General features: G+C 37.9%; 2 protein-coding genes across 2 annotated transcripts in view; one reads left to right on the plus strand and one right to left on the minus strand.

Annotated features, from left to right (window-relative positions):
* LOC107756616 (proton-associated sugar transporter A-like) overlaps positions 1 to 4,666 on the plus strand; it is a 10,515-nt gene extending 5,849 nt beyond the window's left edge. The window contains exons 5-7 of the mRNA XM_016573798.1: positions 1,062 to 1,942; positions 2,503 to 2,583; positions 4,231 to 4,666. Of these exons, the coding sequence (XP_016429284.1) occupies positions 1,062 to 1,942; positions 2,503 to 2,583; positions 4,231 to 4,503 (1,235 nt within the window). The 3' untranslated portion in view covers positions 4,504 to 4,666. The remainder of the gene's footprint in view (positions 1 to 1,061; positions 1,943 to 2,502; positions 2,584 to 4,230) is intronic.
* Positions 4,667 to 8,610: 3,944 nt separating this feature from the next.
* LOC107756658 (prothymosin alpha) lies at positions 8,611 to 11,718 on the minus strand. Its single transcript, XM_016573853.1, has 5 exons — positions 11,489 to 11,718; positions 10,123 to 10,215; positions 9,723 to 9,789; positions 9,558 to 9,637; positions 8,611 to 9,479 (listed from the first exon to the last, which is right to left on the minus strand). The coding sequence occupies exons 1-5, from the start codon at positions 11,537 to 11,539 to the stop codon at positions 9,408 to 9,410; spliced, it is 363 nt and encodes a 120-aa protein (XP_016429339.1). The 5' UTR covers positions 11,540 to 11,718; the 3' UTR covers positions 8,611 to 9,407.
* Between the last annotated feature and the right edge of the window lie 4,882 nt (positions 11,719 to 16,600).

Consider the following 16,600-nt stretch of genomic DNA (forward strand, 5'->3'; position numbering starts at 1 on the left):
GCGCGCACCACCACTGATCTATATTAGTGGAGCGCACCGCCACTGATCTATATTAGTGGAGCGCACCGCCACTGATCTATATTAGTGGAGCGCACCGCCACTGATCTATATTAGTGGAGCGCACCGCCACTCTTATACCAAAAGCGCTTGCACCACCACTGATCTATATTAGTGGAGCGCACAAGCCGCGCTCAGTCTCAAACAGCTTGTGAGCCACAAATACCAAAATGAGTGGCTAACTGCGCTAAAACGGTCAAATATATAAAAAATTATGTCAAAATGCCCATCTTGGCGAGTATCCAGTTGAACACAGTCAGTTTTGGAACGTTAAATAACTTGAAAAAGAGTATGTTGTGTAACAGTATATTGGGTCCGTGGATAAACTCTTAAAGCGACCGCAGTCCAATATTCCTGCTGCTGTCTGTCATGTTAATCAAAGAACAAAAGACAAAGAAAATCATTTTCTGCTCTTGACTGAATACGTTTTATAACTTTAATGGTAAGCATTAATCTGTATTTAATTTTTACAATGAAGACTACAGAAATTAAAGTAATCACATGTAAAATAAAACTGGATGTGTTATTTTACATTTGATTACTTTAATTTCTGTAGTATTTCTTACCTGAATAAAAACTTACTTAACCTGAAAAACTTAGTTTCATAGCTCTCTTTATTCTATTGCATTTATTTGTGCTGTTGTTTGCCATTTTTTTATTTGTTCTTATTTTATTACTGACTTTTTACTTGTGTTTTTTTAAATTAAATTCTTCTTTGCATTGAAGAAAAGTAGATTTTTGTTTGTATATGCTGTCAATTATAGTTCTTAGAAAGAAAATCGGAATCGGCAAAAATCAGTATCGGCGGCAGATTACACTAACAAAAAAAAATCGGAAATCGGAATCGGCCAAGAAAATTGCAATCGGTGCATCTCTAGTCATATTTATACTTTATTTTATTTCAGCTTTATTTCAATTACCAAACCCATTTTTTAATAGTCTTACATGTAGTTAAGAATAACAACACTGAATCACATTGCTGCTGCGTCTTCAATTTAACCCAGGTCTTGGCGGCGGCTTCGGCTACATTGTGGGTGGCATTAACTGGGACAAAACTGAGTTCGGAAGGTCGATAGGTGGCCAGCTCCGGGTCATATACCTGTTCACCAGCATCACCCTCGCCGCCACCACGGCCATGACCCTCACCAGTATCCCAGAGCGACTTTTACCCCAGTCCCAGCCTCAAACCAGAAGCACCCGCAACCTCAAGAGCCCCAATCTGCCTCTGCCGCCCTCCCCACCTCCTCCTCCCGGAGCCTCTGCGGACCAGGACGACGAGGACGAGGACGAAGCCCTTTATAACAGCCAGTTCGCCAATTGCCGCTACCAGGATCCACTGGGCCGCTCGAGTAGCGCCAACGCACGTCTCTACGCAGGCCTCACCAGCCCCATTTCCCCTCTGAGTCCTCTGACGCCCAAATACGGCAGCTTCATCAGTCGGGATAACTCGCTCACGGGCATTAATGAGTTTGCTTCCTCCTTAGGCACCTCCTACATAGACAGAGTATTGATTGAATGCTACACCGGACAGCAGACTCCATTAGAACCCGAGGCGGTGGCTCCGCCTCTTCCTCCCGGGGACACGCCCCCTCCTCCTCAAAGTCAAACGCCTGCTGCAAAGGAAGTTGCACAGCAAAACAAACTCTCGCAGCCTAATGGAGAGCTGTTGGCAACTGAAGTGCTGCAAGCTAATGAGCAAAAGCAAGCCACTGAACCTGCTGACCAGCCTAATGAGGGCCAACAGGCTGCGTCAGGGTCACAGCGAGGCAGTACCTCAGGGATACTGAAGCGCCCCCAGAGCCTGGCCTTAATGGAGGACCCGCTGATTGCTCCGAGCGGTGGTTTGGACAGCGGTCGTAGACGCACTGTCACCTTCAGTCAACAGGTCAGTTTGTACTGCAGGTTTGTCTATGTGCATAAATACACATAATTGCCTGAGTATTACTATCTGAATCAAGTATTATTTACACACTCCTTATAATATTTATTAATATTTTGAATTAGCTTTTATTTTTAGACAGTTTATGTGCTTTTGTCCTTTGTATTATTTTAAAATGTCTGTTCAGTTTTAATTTATTGCACTTGAACTTAATATTAGTTAGTTGCCAAGTCAATAATTTTTGTTTTCATTTATTAATTATTTTTGATTGTTTTAATTTTCCTGTAAAAGTATATTACTCCCAAATCCATTTAATATTTTACCATATTTATATCAATTAACTGAAAATCAGTGTTATTTTAAGTATTATCGTAAGAGTATTTATTAATATTTTTGAATTAGTTTTTATTTTTGTATTTTCAGATTAATTTTAGTTTCAGTTTACGTCATTTTGTTATGTGCCTTTGTCACATTTTTCTACATTTTTTAAATGTCTATTTAGATTTATTTATTTTTATTTCAGTTTTAACTTTAATAACTTTATTACTTCAATATTTTTATTTCAGTTAGCTGTGAAGACAATTCTCTTCTCTTCTCTCTGTACGCTGCCTTACTCTCTGCTCTGTGAATACTACCAGAGCCCGCAGGTGAGATCACACACTAACTAGATGTCAAAATAAAATCATGTTTATGGGAACGCACTTATAATGGAAGTCTATGGGGCACAGTATCGGTAGAAACATTAATATACTCACTATTTCAAAAGAATATCATCCAAATGAAACTTTATTTGTGAACCCAGCTAAAAGGGAATGTTTTCAGAATGTTCTGGCAAGGTTCTCTCAAAGTTATGAACAAACGTTATATTAGTAACGTTATTTAAATGTTTGTTTAAAGTTGTATGGTTTTTAATAATGCTCTCAAAATGTTAGCACAAAGACATGCAAAACATATAAATACATGTTTAACATTATAAAAACATTTATACATTGTTCATGGAATGTATTATTTGAACCTTGAACTAGCATTTTTTAAATGTAACAACTTGTTTCAAAAGAAACATTCAAATTGATGAAATAGAATGTTTCCTTAACGTTCGCATAGCCAAAAAAAAGTTTTTTAAATATTAAAAAAACAGAAGTTTTAAATGTGAAAAGAGAACATTTTAGAAATAACATTTTCATAACTTAATGGGAACATTAGCGAAATGTTCTTGGAACATATTTTTGTTAGCTGGGAAAATGAAACTAGTAACAAAATTGCTAACCTTGTTTGTGCAAAATTATATCGATTTTTTAAATTCCTTCCACAACTATAGTGAACATAGTAACTTTTACACAATACAACAGAAATAGGGATATTGAAAATATAAGGATATACTGTATATTTGCAATATTGTTGTTGGCAACACATAAAAAGATTTTATACAACCTTTCACCTCAAACAGCATATAAAGTAATTGTATGTTATAATTAACAAAAATATAAGTGCCTGATTTCTGTTTTTAAAAACCCTCTGTAATATTTTGCCTCATAGGCGTCCATTGCATGTGCGATACAATAAAGCAATAAATTATTGTCAGTGTTTTTCGACCTCATGTACTACATTTTTTATCTTTTTGGCTGCAATTAAATCTAAAACTATATATATATATATATATATATATATAATCAAAGCTGAAATAAAATAAAAAATATATAAATATTAAATGAAACATTTGAATTTAAATGTAAATTAGAAATGTTACCTTGGCAACTAACTAAAATAAGTTGACAGTACTAAAATGACTAAAACTAAAATAAAAATAAAGCTAAATAGAAATATATATATAAAAACAAATATTAAATGACAAAAACAAAAATACAGAAACTAAAAATTAAAAATGGAAACTGAACTGTGTAACTGAATTTTTGATTGATCTCAGTTAGGGTGACAATAGCTTTGTCTTTTTCACTGAAATGTCCTGGCTGATCTAAATTGCCTAAAACACCTGGGTTTGGCTTTGTTTTTTTACTGACGGTCCTTATACATTATATGTATGTGCATTTGCAGTGTTTTGACTGTTCTCTGTAGATCCCACCGTCACACACGCAATGATTGGTCGATTATGTACATTGCCTGCACGCTATTGGTCAAACTACTTTTCAGTGATTACTTTCAGCAAGTATGAAACCAATAGGAACATTAGGAAAACCAAGACATTTTAGGCGATTTAGAAATCCTACCCAGGACATGTCTGTGAGAAAGAGGACGTACAGTCACCCTTTGTCAATGTCCACATGTTGTTCCTGCAGTTCTGCGGCTCATCAGAGGACGGGACCAGGCGTGGTATGGGGGTGGACATCTCCCTGCTCAGCTGCCAGTACTTCCTGGCACAGATCCTGGTTTCGGTGGCGATGGGCCCTCTGACATCGCTGGTGGGTGGGGCCCAGGGCGTGATGTACTTTGCGAGTCTGATGTCATTTGTGGGGTGCCTGTACTCCTCACTGTGTGTGGTGTACCATCTGCCACCACCCGAGGGTGAGCCTCCCCAGAGTGAGACGCAGCCACTGCTGGTGCACATTTAGACCTGGTCTCTCACACACCGGGTCCAAAATTAACACTCCAGAAGCAGCAGACCGGTAACTTTTTGCAACATGAATTAAACTATAATGCAAAACGATAAAGCTCTTTGATATCTGGGAATCAAAGAAAAGAAATCCAAACACTTCAATGAATAAAAGATCAATGACTGCCGTCCATCTTCAAACAATTTTTTCTCTAGTGGAAAACTTCATCAGATGTTTATATGAAACCTTTTTTTCTTTTATTGACAGAACTTCACTATGTCTGGACAAATTTGACCCCCACATTTTTTGAGCAGAATCATGTTTTTGTAACAGATTTTGTAGGATACAAATATACGAAACATAAACAGTTAAATAATTCCTTTTTCAAAAGTACAAAAAATATGCATACATTGGGGCCCATCATTCTGGGACTAGATTAAAATCAGATTTATTTCACGTAAAACAAGAAAACAGAAAGATATATAAGTACTGTCAAACGATTACCCGCGATTAATAAAAGTTTTTTGTTTACATAATATTTGTGACCCCGGACCACAAAACCAGTCATAAGGGTCAATTTTTTTAAATTGAGATTTATACATCTGTAAGCTGAATAAATAAGCTTTCCATTGATGTATGGTTTGTTAGGATAGGACAATATTTCACTGTGTATATTATGTATATATAAATACACACACATACATGCATATATTTCAGAAAAATATTTTGTTTATATATTAAATAGATGTATATATAATATAAATTATATTAATATAAATATATACATGTAAATATTTTCAAAAATATATACTGTATGTGTGTGTATTTGTATGTACATAATAAATACACACACAGCACACATATATTATGTAAACAAAAACTTTTGTTTTGGATGCAATTAATCGCAATTAATCGAGTAATAATAATATTGTTACACATAAATAAAATGTTGAAAAAATATTTCACATTCTACACTATTTTTAGGTGTAAATACTTTACATAATTGTATTACAGTAAATTGTCAGCTTCATAACAGGCAAAGTAAACAAACGAAATACTTTGTCATTAATCATTTTTGATGGTTTCAATTAAACAAGATGCCAAATTATAGTGACTTCTGGACCCCCGTGTATACTCAATTTACCAGCTGTTGTCAGACATGGTAAAAGTTAATTTTGGACCCCATACACACACAACAAACAGCTCAGACTCCTGCGCTTGCTTCAGATACACCTTCCTCACCTTACGCCACACGCGCGCAGTACTGGAGATGTGAGAGAGGGTAAAAGAGCTGCGATTTTGACTATGCATCTCACTCGGATTTCTAACTAAAGCATGCTGCAACAGCGACTGCATGACTGCAGGCTTGTGTGGTGCGTGTGTGTGTGAGAGAAAGCCTGTTTGTGTTCATGTGATGCCTGACTACTTTCATCTGGCTTGTACATAATGTGAAATGTTTAGGGTTTTATTTTTTTTACTGTCGATTCCTCACGAAGGACAAAGCCAAAACTGTTTATAGCTTGCTGTCATAACTGGCAAAGACAAACCAAATACTGAGTTTACCAAGTAAATATAAAAAATAAAAATCTGACTCCGATTATGCAAATAATGTAATTATTTTTGTTGTTTTAAATTTTGTTGTTTAAAACTAATACCGACTTCTGGACCCTAGTGTACACTAAATTTACCAGCTGACATGGTAAAAGTTCATTTTGGACCCCGTACACACTCAACCAAACAGCTCAGACTCCTTGCGCTTGCTTCAGATACACCTTCCTCACTTTACGCCACACGTACGCAGTACTGGAGATGTGAGAGAGGGTAAAAGAGCTGTGATTTTGACTATGCATCTCACTCAGATTTCTAAACATAAGCATGCTGCAACAGTGACTGCATGACGGCAAGCTTGTGTAGTGTGTGTGTGTGTGTGTGTGAGAGAGAGAGAGAGAGAGCGTTTGAGTACATGTGATGCCTGACTACTTTCATCTGGCTTGTACATAATGTGAAATGTTTAGGGTTTTATTTTTTTTACTGTCGATTCCTCACGAAGGACAAAGCCAAAACTGTTTATAGCTCCCTGAACTCTCTTTATGTGGTTTCTGTTCAGCTAACTGTTAAAGTTCATTGCTTTTAATAAACGTAAACCCCTCTCACATATCCAAAGCAAATGTATCCTGTCCACATGTCAATGAACTGTTTGAAGATGTCACCTGTCGGTTTGTTTGCATGTAAAGCCTTACTGATGCCTTACTGTAGGCCTCTGTTTCGAACTGCACCACAGTAAAACAGAGAACGTGTGTGTGTGTGTGTGTGTGTGTGTGTGTCTATTGGCTCTTCGGTTTGCATATAGCATTTTTTAAAGTGATCAGGCTCATCATTTGAATACTAGCTAGCTAGCTACTACACACATCCTTAAGAGTACCAATATTTCTGTCGCATGTTTGCCATACTGTAACATGGCTTGACACTGGTGGACGCTCCGATGACATATTTGTAAGAAAAACATAAATGGCGTATTTATGGTTCCCCTACTGAGCCATGTCATGGAACGCACGCTCTCATGCCTGCTTCCCTGTGGTCTGGCGTGATCGTTGTAATGACAGTCGTTCTTGTCATTATCAGGCAGAGCGGACGTTGAGGCTGGGGTGTGAGTGATCGCAATACGGAAACAGGCCCCGTGCGGAAGAACGAGCCGAATGTATTGTTCGGTGACTACAACAAATCTGGACAACCGATATGGACTCTCCACCAGAGCGCTCACAATTGTGTGTTTGTATTGCTAAGCATCTTTTTTATTTATTTTTTTCGCTTTGCAATACATGCAGCACATCAAACCTTTAAAAACTCCAGGTAGCAAGCCATTCACGAACTGGTTGAGACGAAATTCATAATCACATTTCTTTCCTCAGTCATGTGTAATCTACACGAGCATGTACAGATATCTTCCACTAAGGAAACTGATGTAAGTTGCATTGTACAGGTTAATGCTCTGCGAATTAAACAGTTGTCACAGGACGAAGGTTTTCTGCTGCAGGTGTTCTGATTTAAACACGCACAAAATAAGACTTGTAGTTTCTAGTAAATACACTTTCCATCAGTGTGGAAAGTTTAACCAGCAGGGGGCGCTGTAGGATCTCAAATGGAGGTCAAACTGAACCTATTAAAGGAATAGTTCAACCAGAAATGAAAATTTGGTAGAATTTTTACTCAGGCCATCCAAGATATAGTTGAGTTTGTTTCTTCATCAGAACAGATTTGGAGAAATGTAGCATTACATCACTTGCTCACCAGTGGATGCTCTGCAGTGAATGGGTGCCGTCAAACAGCTGATAAAAACATCACAATAATCCACACCACTCCAGTACATCAGTTAACGTCTTGTGAAACCAAAAGCTGCATATTTATAAGAAACCGATCCATCATTAAGGCATTTTAACTTTAAGCCATCACTTCAAGTCCACAATCCAAATAACACTTCCTCCAAAAAAAAAAAGTGTCCCCCTGTTGGCCTCTCACATCAAAATTCACTAAACGTATTTGTTTTGAACGGTTTGGCTTGTAAACGGTGCTTGATCTGTGCATATCTCCCTCCTGATTTAGACAAGATTACTTTTTCACTGGAGAATTAAATATTATAGAAGACTCGTATTTTAGCCGGAAGCAACAGTTTGAAGTTAAAGATGTCTTTATTTAGTTCTCATAAACAAGACATTAATTGATAGGCTGGAGTCATGTGGATTATTGTGATGTTTTTATCAGCTGTTTGGACTCTCATTCTGACGGCATCCATTCACTGCAGAGGATCCACTGGTGAGCAAGTGATGTAATGCTACATTTCTCCAAATCTGTTCCGATCAAGAAACAATCTCATCTACATCTTGGATGGCTTGAGAGGGAGTAAAACGTTTAGCAACTTTCCATTTTTGGGTGAACTATTCCTTTACCCTTTTTGCAAGAAGCTACTTTTACTTTTTACGCAAGTTTGAGCTCCAGTTAAGGTCAGTCCTCTTGCACATACTTGGTGCATGTCCAATCTAGTTTCAAACAGCTTTAAAAAAATAATAAATAAAAAAAAAAAAGTTTTGCAACCCCCAACACAACGTTAAGAAAAGACCCAAGAGGCACTGGTTTTAAAAAGACAAGACTGTTTTTTTTTTATTTATAATCCTGAACCAAACTATACAAAGCAGTGGTCAAAAAGCAACCAAAACACACACACAAAAAAAGTTTTGCTTGAAGGACTGAAAGAACACCAGTTACCAGCATACAGTTCTGTTATAGATTGTTTTTGTTTTTTTTCATTCTGCACTTCCCATATAAAACAAAACCCCCAAAACTGTACATAAGGATAGAAAGATACAATCCTTTTAAATGCATATGGAACAAAAGACCTTCAAGATTTAAAAAGGGGTTAATTAACATGTTAAGAGGGCAGGCGATGTGTTGACAAAAGTAACCCCTCTCATTCATATGAGCCATCTGTTATGTTAACTGATCTGCCAAAGCGAGGGATTAACTTCTAGCAGCACAACCAGGTTAAACATTGTCTATTAGCCCCTGCTTAAAACTCATCTTTGGTCTTTAGTGGATCAGAAAAATGTCACCCACGAAAATGCCAGAACCTTAGGCTTTCAGTTGCTTGTGTGTACATCTGCTGGTCAAATAACAGAGTAGAATGTGTGCTTGTTAAACGTTTGCTAAAGTAAACATTGTTTCTTTTAATACAGGGTCCTAATGTTGGTCCTACACCAATAAATAAGGTCTTACAAAAGGGGACAGGGTCATGATGTTATGGGCCTCAATAAAGCAATAAAAAGATCTTGTAGCGGCGAAAAGAAGGACTGTGAAATATACAGGAAAGCACAAACTCTACTAGGTCAAACTGACCATACAGACAGAGCTACTGAAGGGCGGCGAGAGCTTTAGGCTTGGACTTCAGCCTCTGTGGAGTCGCCGTTCTCTTCTGTCTTCTGTTTCTTTGTTTCGACTGCCTCCTGAAAGCAGACGAGCCAAGATTAGATGAGGTAAAGATGACGGAAATGTTGTGAAATGCATCTGAAACCTGAACCCACCTCCTCCTCAGCTGGACGTTTCACAGGTTGCCCATCTGCCTCTTCTTCAGCGCCGTTCTCCTCCTCCTCTGCTTCTCCGGCTGTTAAAAGCCAAACGGATTTGTCAATAACCGGTTTCTGTACTAGTAAATTATGTAATGATGACACAGGCAAAGTCAAACTCACCCTCCTCATCATCCCCACCCTCTTCGTCCTCATGGGCTTCCTCTTCCTTGTGTGAAGCACCATTAGTCTAAAACAGAGAAAGCACCATGAGTGAAACCCGATACCAAATCTGTTATCACCAGATGATTTGGGGATTTACGAGCAAAGTCAGTGATTAAGTATCATTATGATAATCTTCAAAGTTTTCGGGAAGGTCAGTTATGTAAAAGCCATGTGCTGAGAAACCATGTGCACAGCCTTGAAGCTGTCTTCTCATAAGACGCATCTGTGTCAGTCAGTTCGAACCCTAAACAAAGAGCAGCATGATGAAAGCGGGGGAGGGGGCCTCCGACACCTGCGCGGCGAGAGGGTACTCGGGGACAAAAGCCACAAGAACTGCTGGGAAATACTCAACGCTTACTGTTCCATTTCCATTGGCAGGTGCGTCTTCGCTGCCGTTTTCCTTTGCAGCCTCCGCTGCCTCCTCAACCACCTCCTTCTTCTCTTTCAAGTCCTGAAATGAAGCAGACGTTTATCGGTTAATAAATAAACCCCCTCCAACTACATAAACAATGCAGCGTGAGAGAATCTCATAGGTAGTAAAGGGGAAAGTTTGTTTCCTTGAGTTTCTTCCCCACCCACGCACACAGATGAGCCACAGAACCACACACACCAGCTGGCTGACTGCCTTTCAAAATACATTAAATGGCAAACCAACACGAGGGTCATGAAAACCACCTCATTTTATTTATTTAATTTTTCATACATGTAGTACGAGCATCATGTAGTCGCAATGGGTCACCTTCTAAACGTTAATCGCAACTCAATGTGCACTAATATGAAATTATGTCAGAAAAGGTTGCATGTGTTTAACTGGAACTGCTATTTAATGCGAAAAAAATTAAAGCCGATTTTTTTTTTTTTTATGTTGCCTGTGTTTTTTCTCTGAAATCTGCACCACAATAGATCTATTATAGAGACCATCAATTCGAGTTCACGCCTTCGTGAATTAACTCTTATTGTTCCGACACACATGCCGAGGTCACTTAAGGTCATTTCGCGACGTGTTGCCCTAATGTTGCCTGTGTTTTTTCTCTGAAATCTGCACCACAATAGATCTATTATAGAGACCATCAATTCGAGTTCACGCCTTCGTGAATTAACTCTTATTGTTCCGACACACATGCCGAGGTCACTTAAGGTCATTTCGCGACGTGTTGCCCCTTTTATTCCACGGTATGAAACGTGCACGCGCATGCGCGCTCACGCGCCGGGCTGGAAACAAAAGGAGGCTGAGCGCGCGCTAAGACAACGTGCTCGAGAGACTGGCGCGAACGATTACAGCACGCGGCGGCGATATTCCCGCCTATTCGAGCGGCAGAGATCAAGAGCCTTGACTTTACACAGACACACATACACACGTTCAAAGAAAGAAAGAAAAAAAGTGTGGCCCCCCGGAACCCTCTATTTAACGTTAATAGGATATGATTACATATGAGAATATAATGTCGAATTCAGTCCTCAAAGAGGTTTTTTATGACTTATTCTTGAATGGAATGTGCGTAACGGTTGTCTATTTAATCATTCATTTATTAAACACGATTCGGCGCGAAGTGTGAATTAACGGAAAAAAAGATGCTGATGTTCAAAGAATACGGTTTTAACATTTTCTCGATAAGAATAACATTTATCGCTGATAAAACCTCTCACTGACTGGTCGCTTTTTCTCTATTTAATTACCAGGAAGGTCTAATTTCTTCAAATACAAATTTTTCAAGCAAACTTACCTTTGCGGTGATCTCTGGGGTGGTAGTCGTATCAACAGCGGTATCAGCCATGGTGGTTTATAGAGATGTTTCAAAGAAAAATGTCCGAGAAAAGCGGTGGGATGAGGTAGGACGCGGTCTGACGCGAGGAGGAAGAGTGAATCAAAACGGACTGAACCTGAGAACTGAAAGGCGCGTCGAGAGCAGCGCCAACCTCGCTGACATCTGATTGGACAGGAGCGTGGTAACGTAAATCCCTTCATCGATGTGATTGGAGAGACCGCTGTCAATTGTATTATGAAGGCCCGCCCCACTTGTCTAGTTTTATTGGTGGAATATTTAATTTTACCTTTTACCCGGTCTTTTAAAAATGCTGTTATGAGTATCCAAAAGGTCAGGATGAATTTAAACTATTCTGGTGACTTAAATATACATTTCTGACAACATTTTTGTTCGTTTGTTTTGGTGCCTTATATTATTTCTCTTTGTGTACATTTGAAGAGATTGCTAATTCAGTGTTTTCTTTTAGCAATAATATAATGAATATGTAAATTCATTAACACAACCTTCTTTATTTTTCTTTCACGTTTGAGGAAGAACTGGTATATTTGTGTTTTGGTTGCCATTATTTCCCGTTCTTTTTGAAAACTGCAAATCGTTCACTATTTCCCTTGACCTTTTTTTTGACATCCTCTCTTGATAACTGTTTTGTGTGGTTGGAACCTGCCTCCGAGTCTGCATAGATGAATTTAAGCTTCTTTGGGGGCTTTGTTTACAGCCACAGTTTCATTAGCATGTTGTATTCAGAGGCCATTGTGTCCCAGATGGAGACGCACCAGGCAGCTGTTTCATTCATAATGAGAAGTCACACTAAGATGCTAACATGACTATTCCACACCATCAAACATCTCGGCACAGATAACCAACTGATTTATGGCTTGAAAGATAAGCTATACAGTCGTTCTGGCTTCTCTGTAACACGAAGACTAGCCTACCTGTTGCACAAGGAACAGATTGCGGCTGCAGTTAGTAATGTTCCCTACCTCCCCCTTCAAGGGGTCAAAACCTCCCTCACATCTGTAATTCCTCAAAAGAAGTAAGTACTCCAGTATACTAAACTATATATAATATTCTTTCCTAGTAAACAAAATATATTTTTAGTCAAAAGTGTCCATAGAGGTGTAACTTTTTCCTCAGGATTTTCCTTTGCGCACACTGAGATAAAGACTCCCCTCCCTGATCTGCCATACCGTGGTAACAAAGCCCACTTGGTGGTCACAGATGGTGTGGGCCTATGGTGTGCTCTGTGAGGGGTCAGCATGTAGTCTTTGTTTTTTCAGATGGAGTGTTATGCAGTACTAGACCATTGATTCAAACCTCAGCTTTGACTCTCATGTAAATGAGAAGTTGAAAACAGTGATTTGGAGACTAAAGCTTTATTCAGACTAATTTTTCTTAAGGAGCTGAGGTAAATTTGTGTTTTGCAGATGTATTTTTTTTTACAACTTTGGTACAAACAATTTTGACACAACGTACATACTACTTTTCAGGTGTACTCTAATGAAATCTTGAGAGGAATATAACTTTTTGCTGCTATAACATTTTCAAAATCTTTCTCATTTATTTTGTGTAAATCTTGTGAATGTATGCCTGGTTCACTTTCATTTTGGATTAGGCATTCTGGGTAAAATAATAGTTTGTGGTTCATCCCATACTATATTTTTAAAAAAAGTTCCAAATTGGGGTGTTCAGTGGTTCCACTCTTAAAAATAAATGTTCTTTATTTGCATTTATTGTTCCATGAAGAAACATTAACATCCATGGAAACTTTCCATTGCACAAAAGATTTTTAGATTATTAAAATGTGCTTCAGACTAAGAAAAAATTGAATGTTTAATTTTAATGAATGGTTTTTTGAGGTTCTTTTATGGCATCAGTGCAAAAAGCATTTTTATTTTCAAATTTATTTTTAAGAGTGAAGAACAATTTTTGGTTCCCCAAAGAAGCTTTCAGTAAACAGTCCTTAAAAGAAACATTTTTTCTTTGTGTAAAAAAACATTATTATAATGAAAATACCCTTTTCATTATAATAGCAGATGTTGAAGCTGAAGCAAAGCAATGTTTTGAAACCACCATATTCTTAACAAGTAGAAAAAATTATATGAAATGAACATACACATTAAAAAAAAAATAGTAACCGCAGATCATAATTCCATCTGCATCAGTACAAGAAATAACATTAACAGCGGTGCCACTCAAAAAATGAATCCCGTCAAAACAGCGCTTAAGAAGGAAGAAGTCTTTAGATTGAAGAGTGGATGTAATTAGTCCCCAAGATGAAAGTGTTATATGCATTCTTAAAGGGGTCATATGATGCTGCTAAAAAGAACATTATGTTGTGTATTTGGTGTAATGAAATGTGTTTATGCGGTTTAAGGTTTTCACAACGAAACACACAGCGCCTTCACGACATGGCGCCGACTGCAACAACAATACTACAGCAAGAACAAAAGTTGCGCCTTCTTTTTTTGCATGAACATTTGGGCGGCGTTATGCAAATCTTCCCACATCGTGATGTAGACATGTGGGGGCGTGTTTAAACGAGGCGTTTTAGGAGGGCGTAGACAAGTCTTAACTTTTATAAAGAATATTTCTTTGGGTTTGAGACTTCAGTCTTTGCAACTTTAGGGATCTTATCTATGCACGAACAGCTTGTAACACTCCAAAGAGAAAGGAAAATTTGAAATTGCATCATATGACCCCTTTAATCTGAGGAGGTCTTAAAAGCTTGTGTTTGGATTGGTTTGGAGTTTGACAGATTGCCAGAGTGGGTGGAGACACATCAGACTGACAGAAAATGTATTCAATCTCAAAGCCCTTGTTTGAGCTTGGACGTAAACTCAGTGGAACACTTGGACATATAGAGGCTCTTTCATTGGGAAATGAAGACCATATGTAGCACACACCGAAACAGCCGTCTGCTGCTGGAAGCCCACATCTGCCGTACAAATCCAGACAAGTAACAGACGTTTTTTTTTTTTTTTTTTTTTTAAGAAAACACTTCTTGTCCAAGCATTACTCATTCCCTGCAACTGGAAAATGGGAGAAATCGTAGAGTAGAGAATCTTTGTTAGGTCATTTCCTGTAGTTTTTTTCCTTCTAGAAGACCCACAGCCTGCCCACGAGCTAGATTTGTTTCCATGGATACTGGAACAATTCCAATGATTGCCTGCTGGTTTTTAGTGCACTCTTTGATGAAGGAAAGCCTCGGAATAACTAGAGATGGGAAGAAGAAGAAAAGAGCCAACACGCTCCTGTAATCCTCACATCTTCTTTCATGCAGTACGACTAGTTACTCTTTCTTTCTTTCTTTCTTTCTTTCATTCTTTCCAGGAATATCAAAAGGGCGTAGTAATACTGTAAAAATGAATTTTTTTTCAAAGTTTAAATAATGATTATGTGAAAATTGTTTATACACACCATATTTTCAGTGCAACTGCAAATAAAGATCTGAGATGAAATCAAAATCTACATAATTTACTGTCTTAAAGAGACAGTTAGCCCAAAATAAAAATTTTGTCATAATTTACTCACCCTCAAGTTTTCCAAACCTTTAGAGTTTCTTTATTCTGTCGAACACAAAAGAAGATTTTTTGAAAAATGTGAGTTACCAAAAAGTTGACGGTAGCTACTGACTTCCATATTATAGAAAAAAAATACTATGGAAGTCAGATGCATATCTTCAGTGTAATTGCAAATAAAAAGCTGAGATGAAATCAAAATGCACATAATTTACTGTCTTAATGCATGTTCCTTATTGGCCAAAATTTTTCAGAGCAATTTTTCGCTCTGCCACTGAGATGACTTGGCATTTCACCTGACATCACAAATCCCTCTTACTTCTCAACCTCTTGGAAACCTTCTGGCATGACAATACAATTGGCTCCCGATTAAAGGAGACCTATTATGCCCCTTTTTACAATATGTAATATAAGTCTCAGGTGTCCCCAGAATGTGTCTGTAAAGTTTTAGCTCAAAACACCCCACAAATCATTTATTATATCATTTTGAAAATGCCTATTTTAAGTGGAAGCAGAACACTGTTTTCGTGCACGTCTCTTTAAATGCAAATGAGCTGCAGCTCACTCTTTGATGAAGGAAAGCCTCGGAATAACTAGAGATGGGAAGAAGAAGAAAAGAGCCAACACGCTCCTGTAATCCTCACATCTTCTTTCATGCAGTACGACTAGTTACTCTTTCTTTCTTTCTTTCTTTCTTTCATTCTTTCCAGGAATATCAAAAGGGCGTAGTAATACTGTAAAAATGAATTTTTTTTTCAAAGTTTAAATAATGATTATGTGAAAATTGTTTATACACACCATATTTTCAGTGCAACTGCAAATAAAGATCTGAGATGAAATCAAAATCTACATAATTTACTGTCTTAAAGAGACAGTTAGCCCAAAATAAAAATTTTGTCATAATTTACTCACCCTCAAGTTTTCCAAACCTTTAGAGTTTCTTTATTCTGTCGAACACAAAAGAAGATTTTTTGAAAAATGTGAGTTACCAAAAAGTTGACGGTAGCTACTGACTTCCATATTATAGAAAAAAAATACTATGGAAGTCAGATGCATATCTTCAGTGTAATTGCAAATAAAAAGCTGAGATGAAATCAAAATGCACATAATTTACTGTCTTAATGCATGTTCCTTATTGGCCAAAATTTTTCAGAGCAATTTTTCGCTCTGCCACTGAGATGACTTGGCATTTCACCTGACATCACAAATCCCTCTTACTTCTCAACCTCTTGGAAACCTTCTGGCATGACAATACAATTGGCTCCCGATTAAAGGAGACCTATTATGCCCCTTTTTACAATATGTAATATAAGTCTCAGGTGTCCCCAGAATGTGTCTGTAAAGTTTTAGCTCAAAACACCCCACAAATAATTTATTATATCATTTTGAAAATGCCTATTTTAAGTGGAAGCAGAACACTGTTTTCGTGCACGTCTCTTTAAATGCAAATGAGCTGCAGCTCCACGCCCCCTTTTCAAGAATAGGGCTGTGCCTTTACAGCTCAGTTCCTCAGATACTCTGTTAAAAACATCTGTTTGGTTTTGATTATCAT

The sequence above is a fragment of the Sinocyclocheilus rhinocerous genome, unplaced genomic scaffold (genome assembly GCF_001515625.1).
Source record: "Sinocyclocheilus rhinocerous isolate Xijiao unplaced genomic scaffold, SAMN03320098_v1.1 scaffold532, whole genome shotgun sequence".
Taxonomy (NCBI): domain Eukaryota; kingdom Metazoa; phylum Chordata; class Actinopteri; order Cypriniformes; family Cyprinidae; genus Sinocyclocheilus; species Sinocyclocheilus rhinocerous.

Coding starts and splice junctions, on each gene's coding strand:
- LOC107756658 (XM_016573853.1), bottom strand. CDS start 11,539: ATGGCTGATACCGCTGTTGATACGACTACCACCCCAGAGATCACCGCA. Junction 10,216..11,488: donor CCCCAGAGATCACCGCAAAG/GTAAGTTTGCTT, acceptor GCTTCATTTCAG/GACTTGAAAGAGAAGAAGGA. Junction 9,790..10,122: donor CTGCCAATGGAAATGGAACA/GTAAGCGTTGAG, acceptor TCTCTGTTTTAG/ACTAATGGTGCTTCACACAA.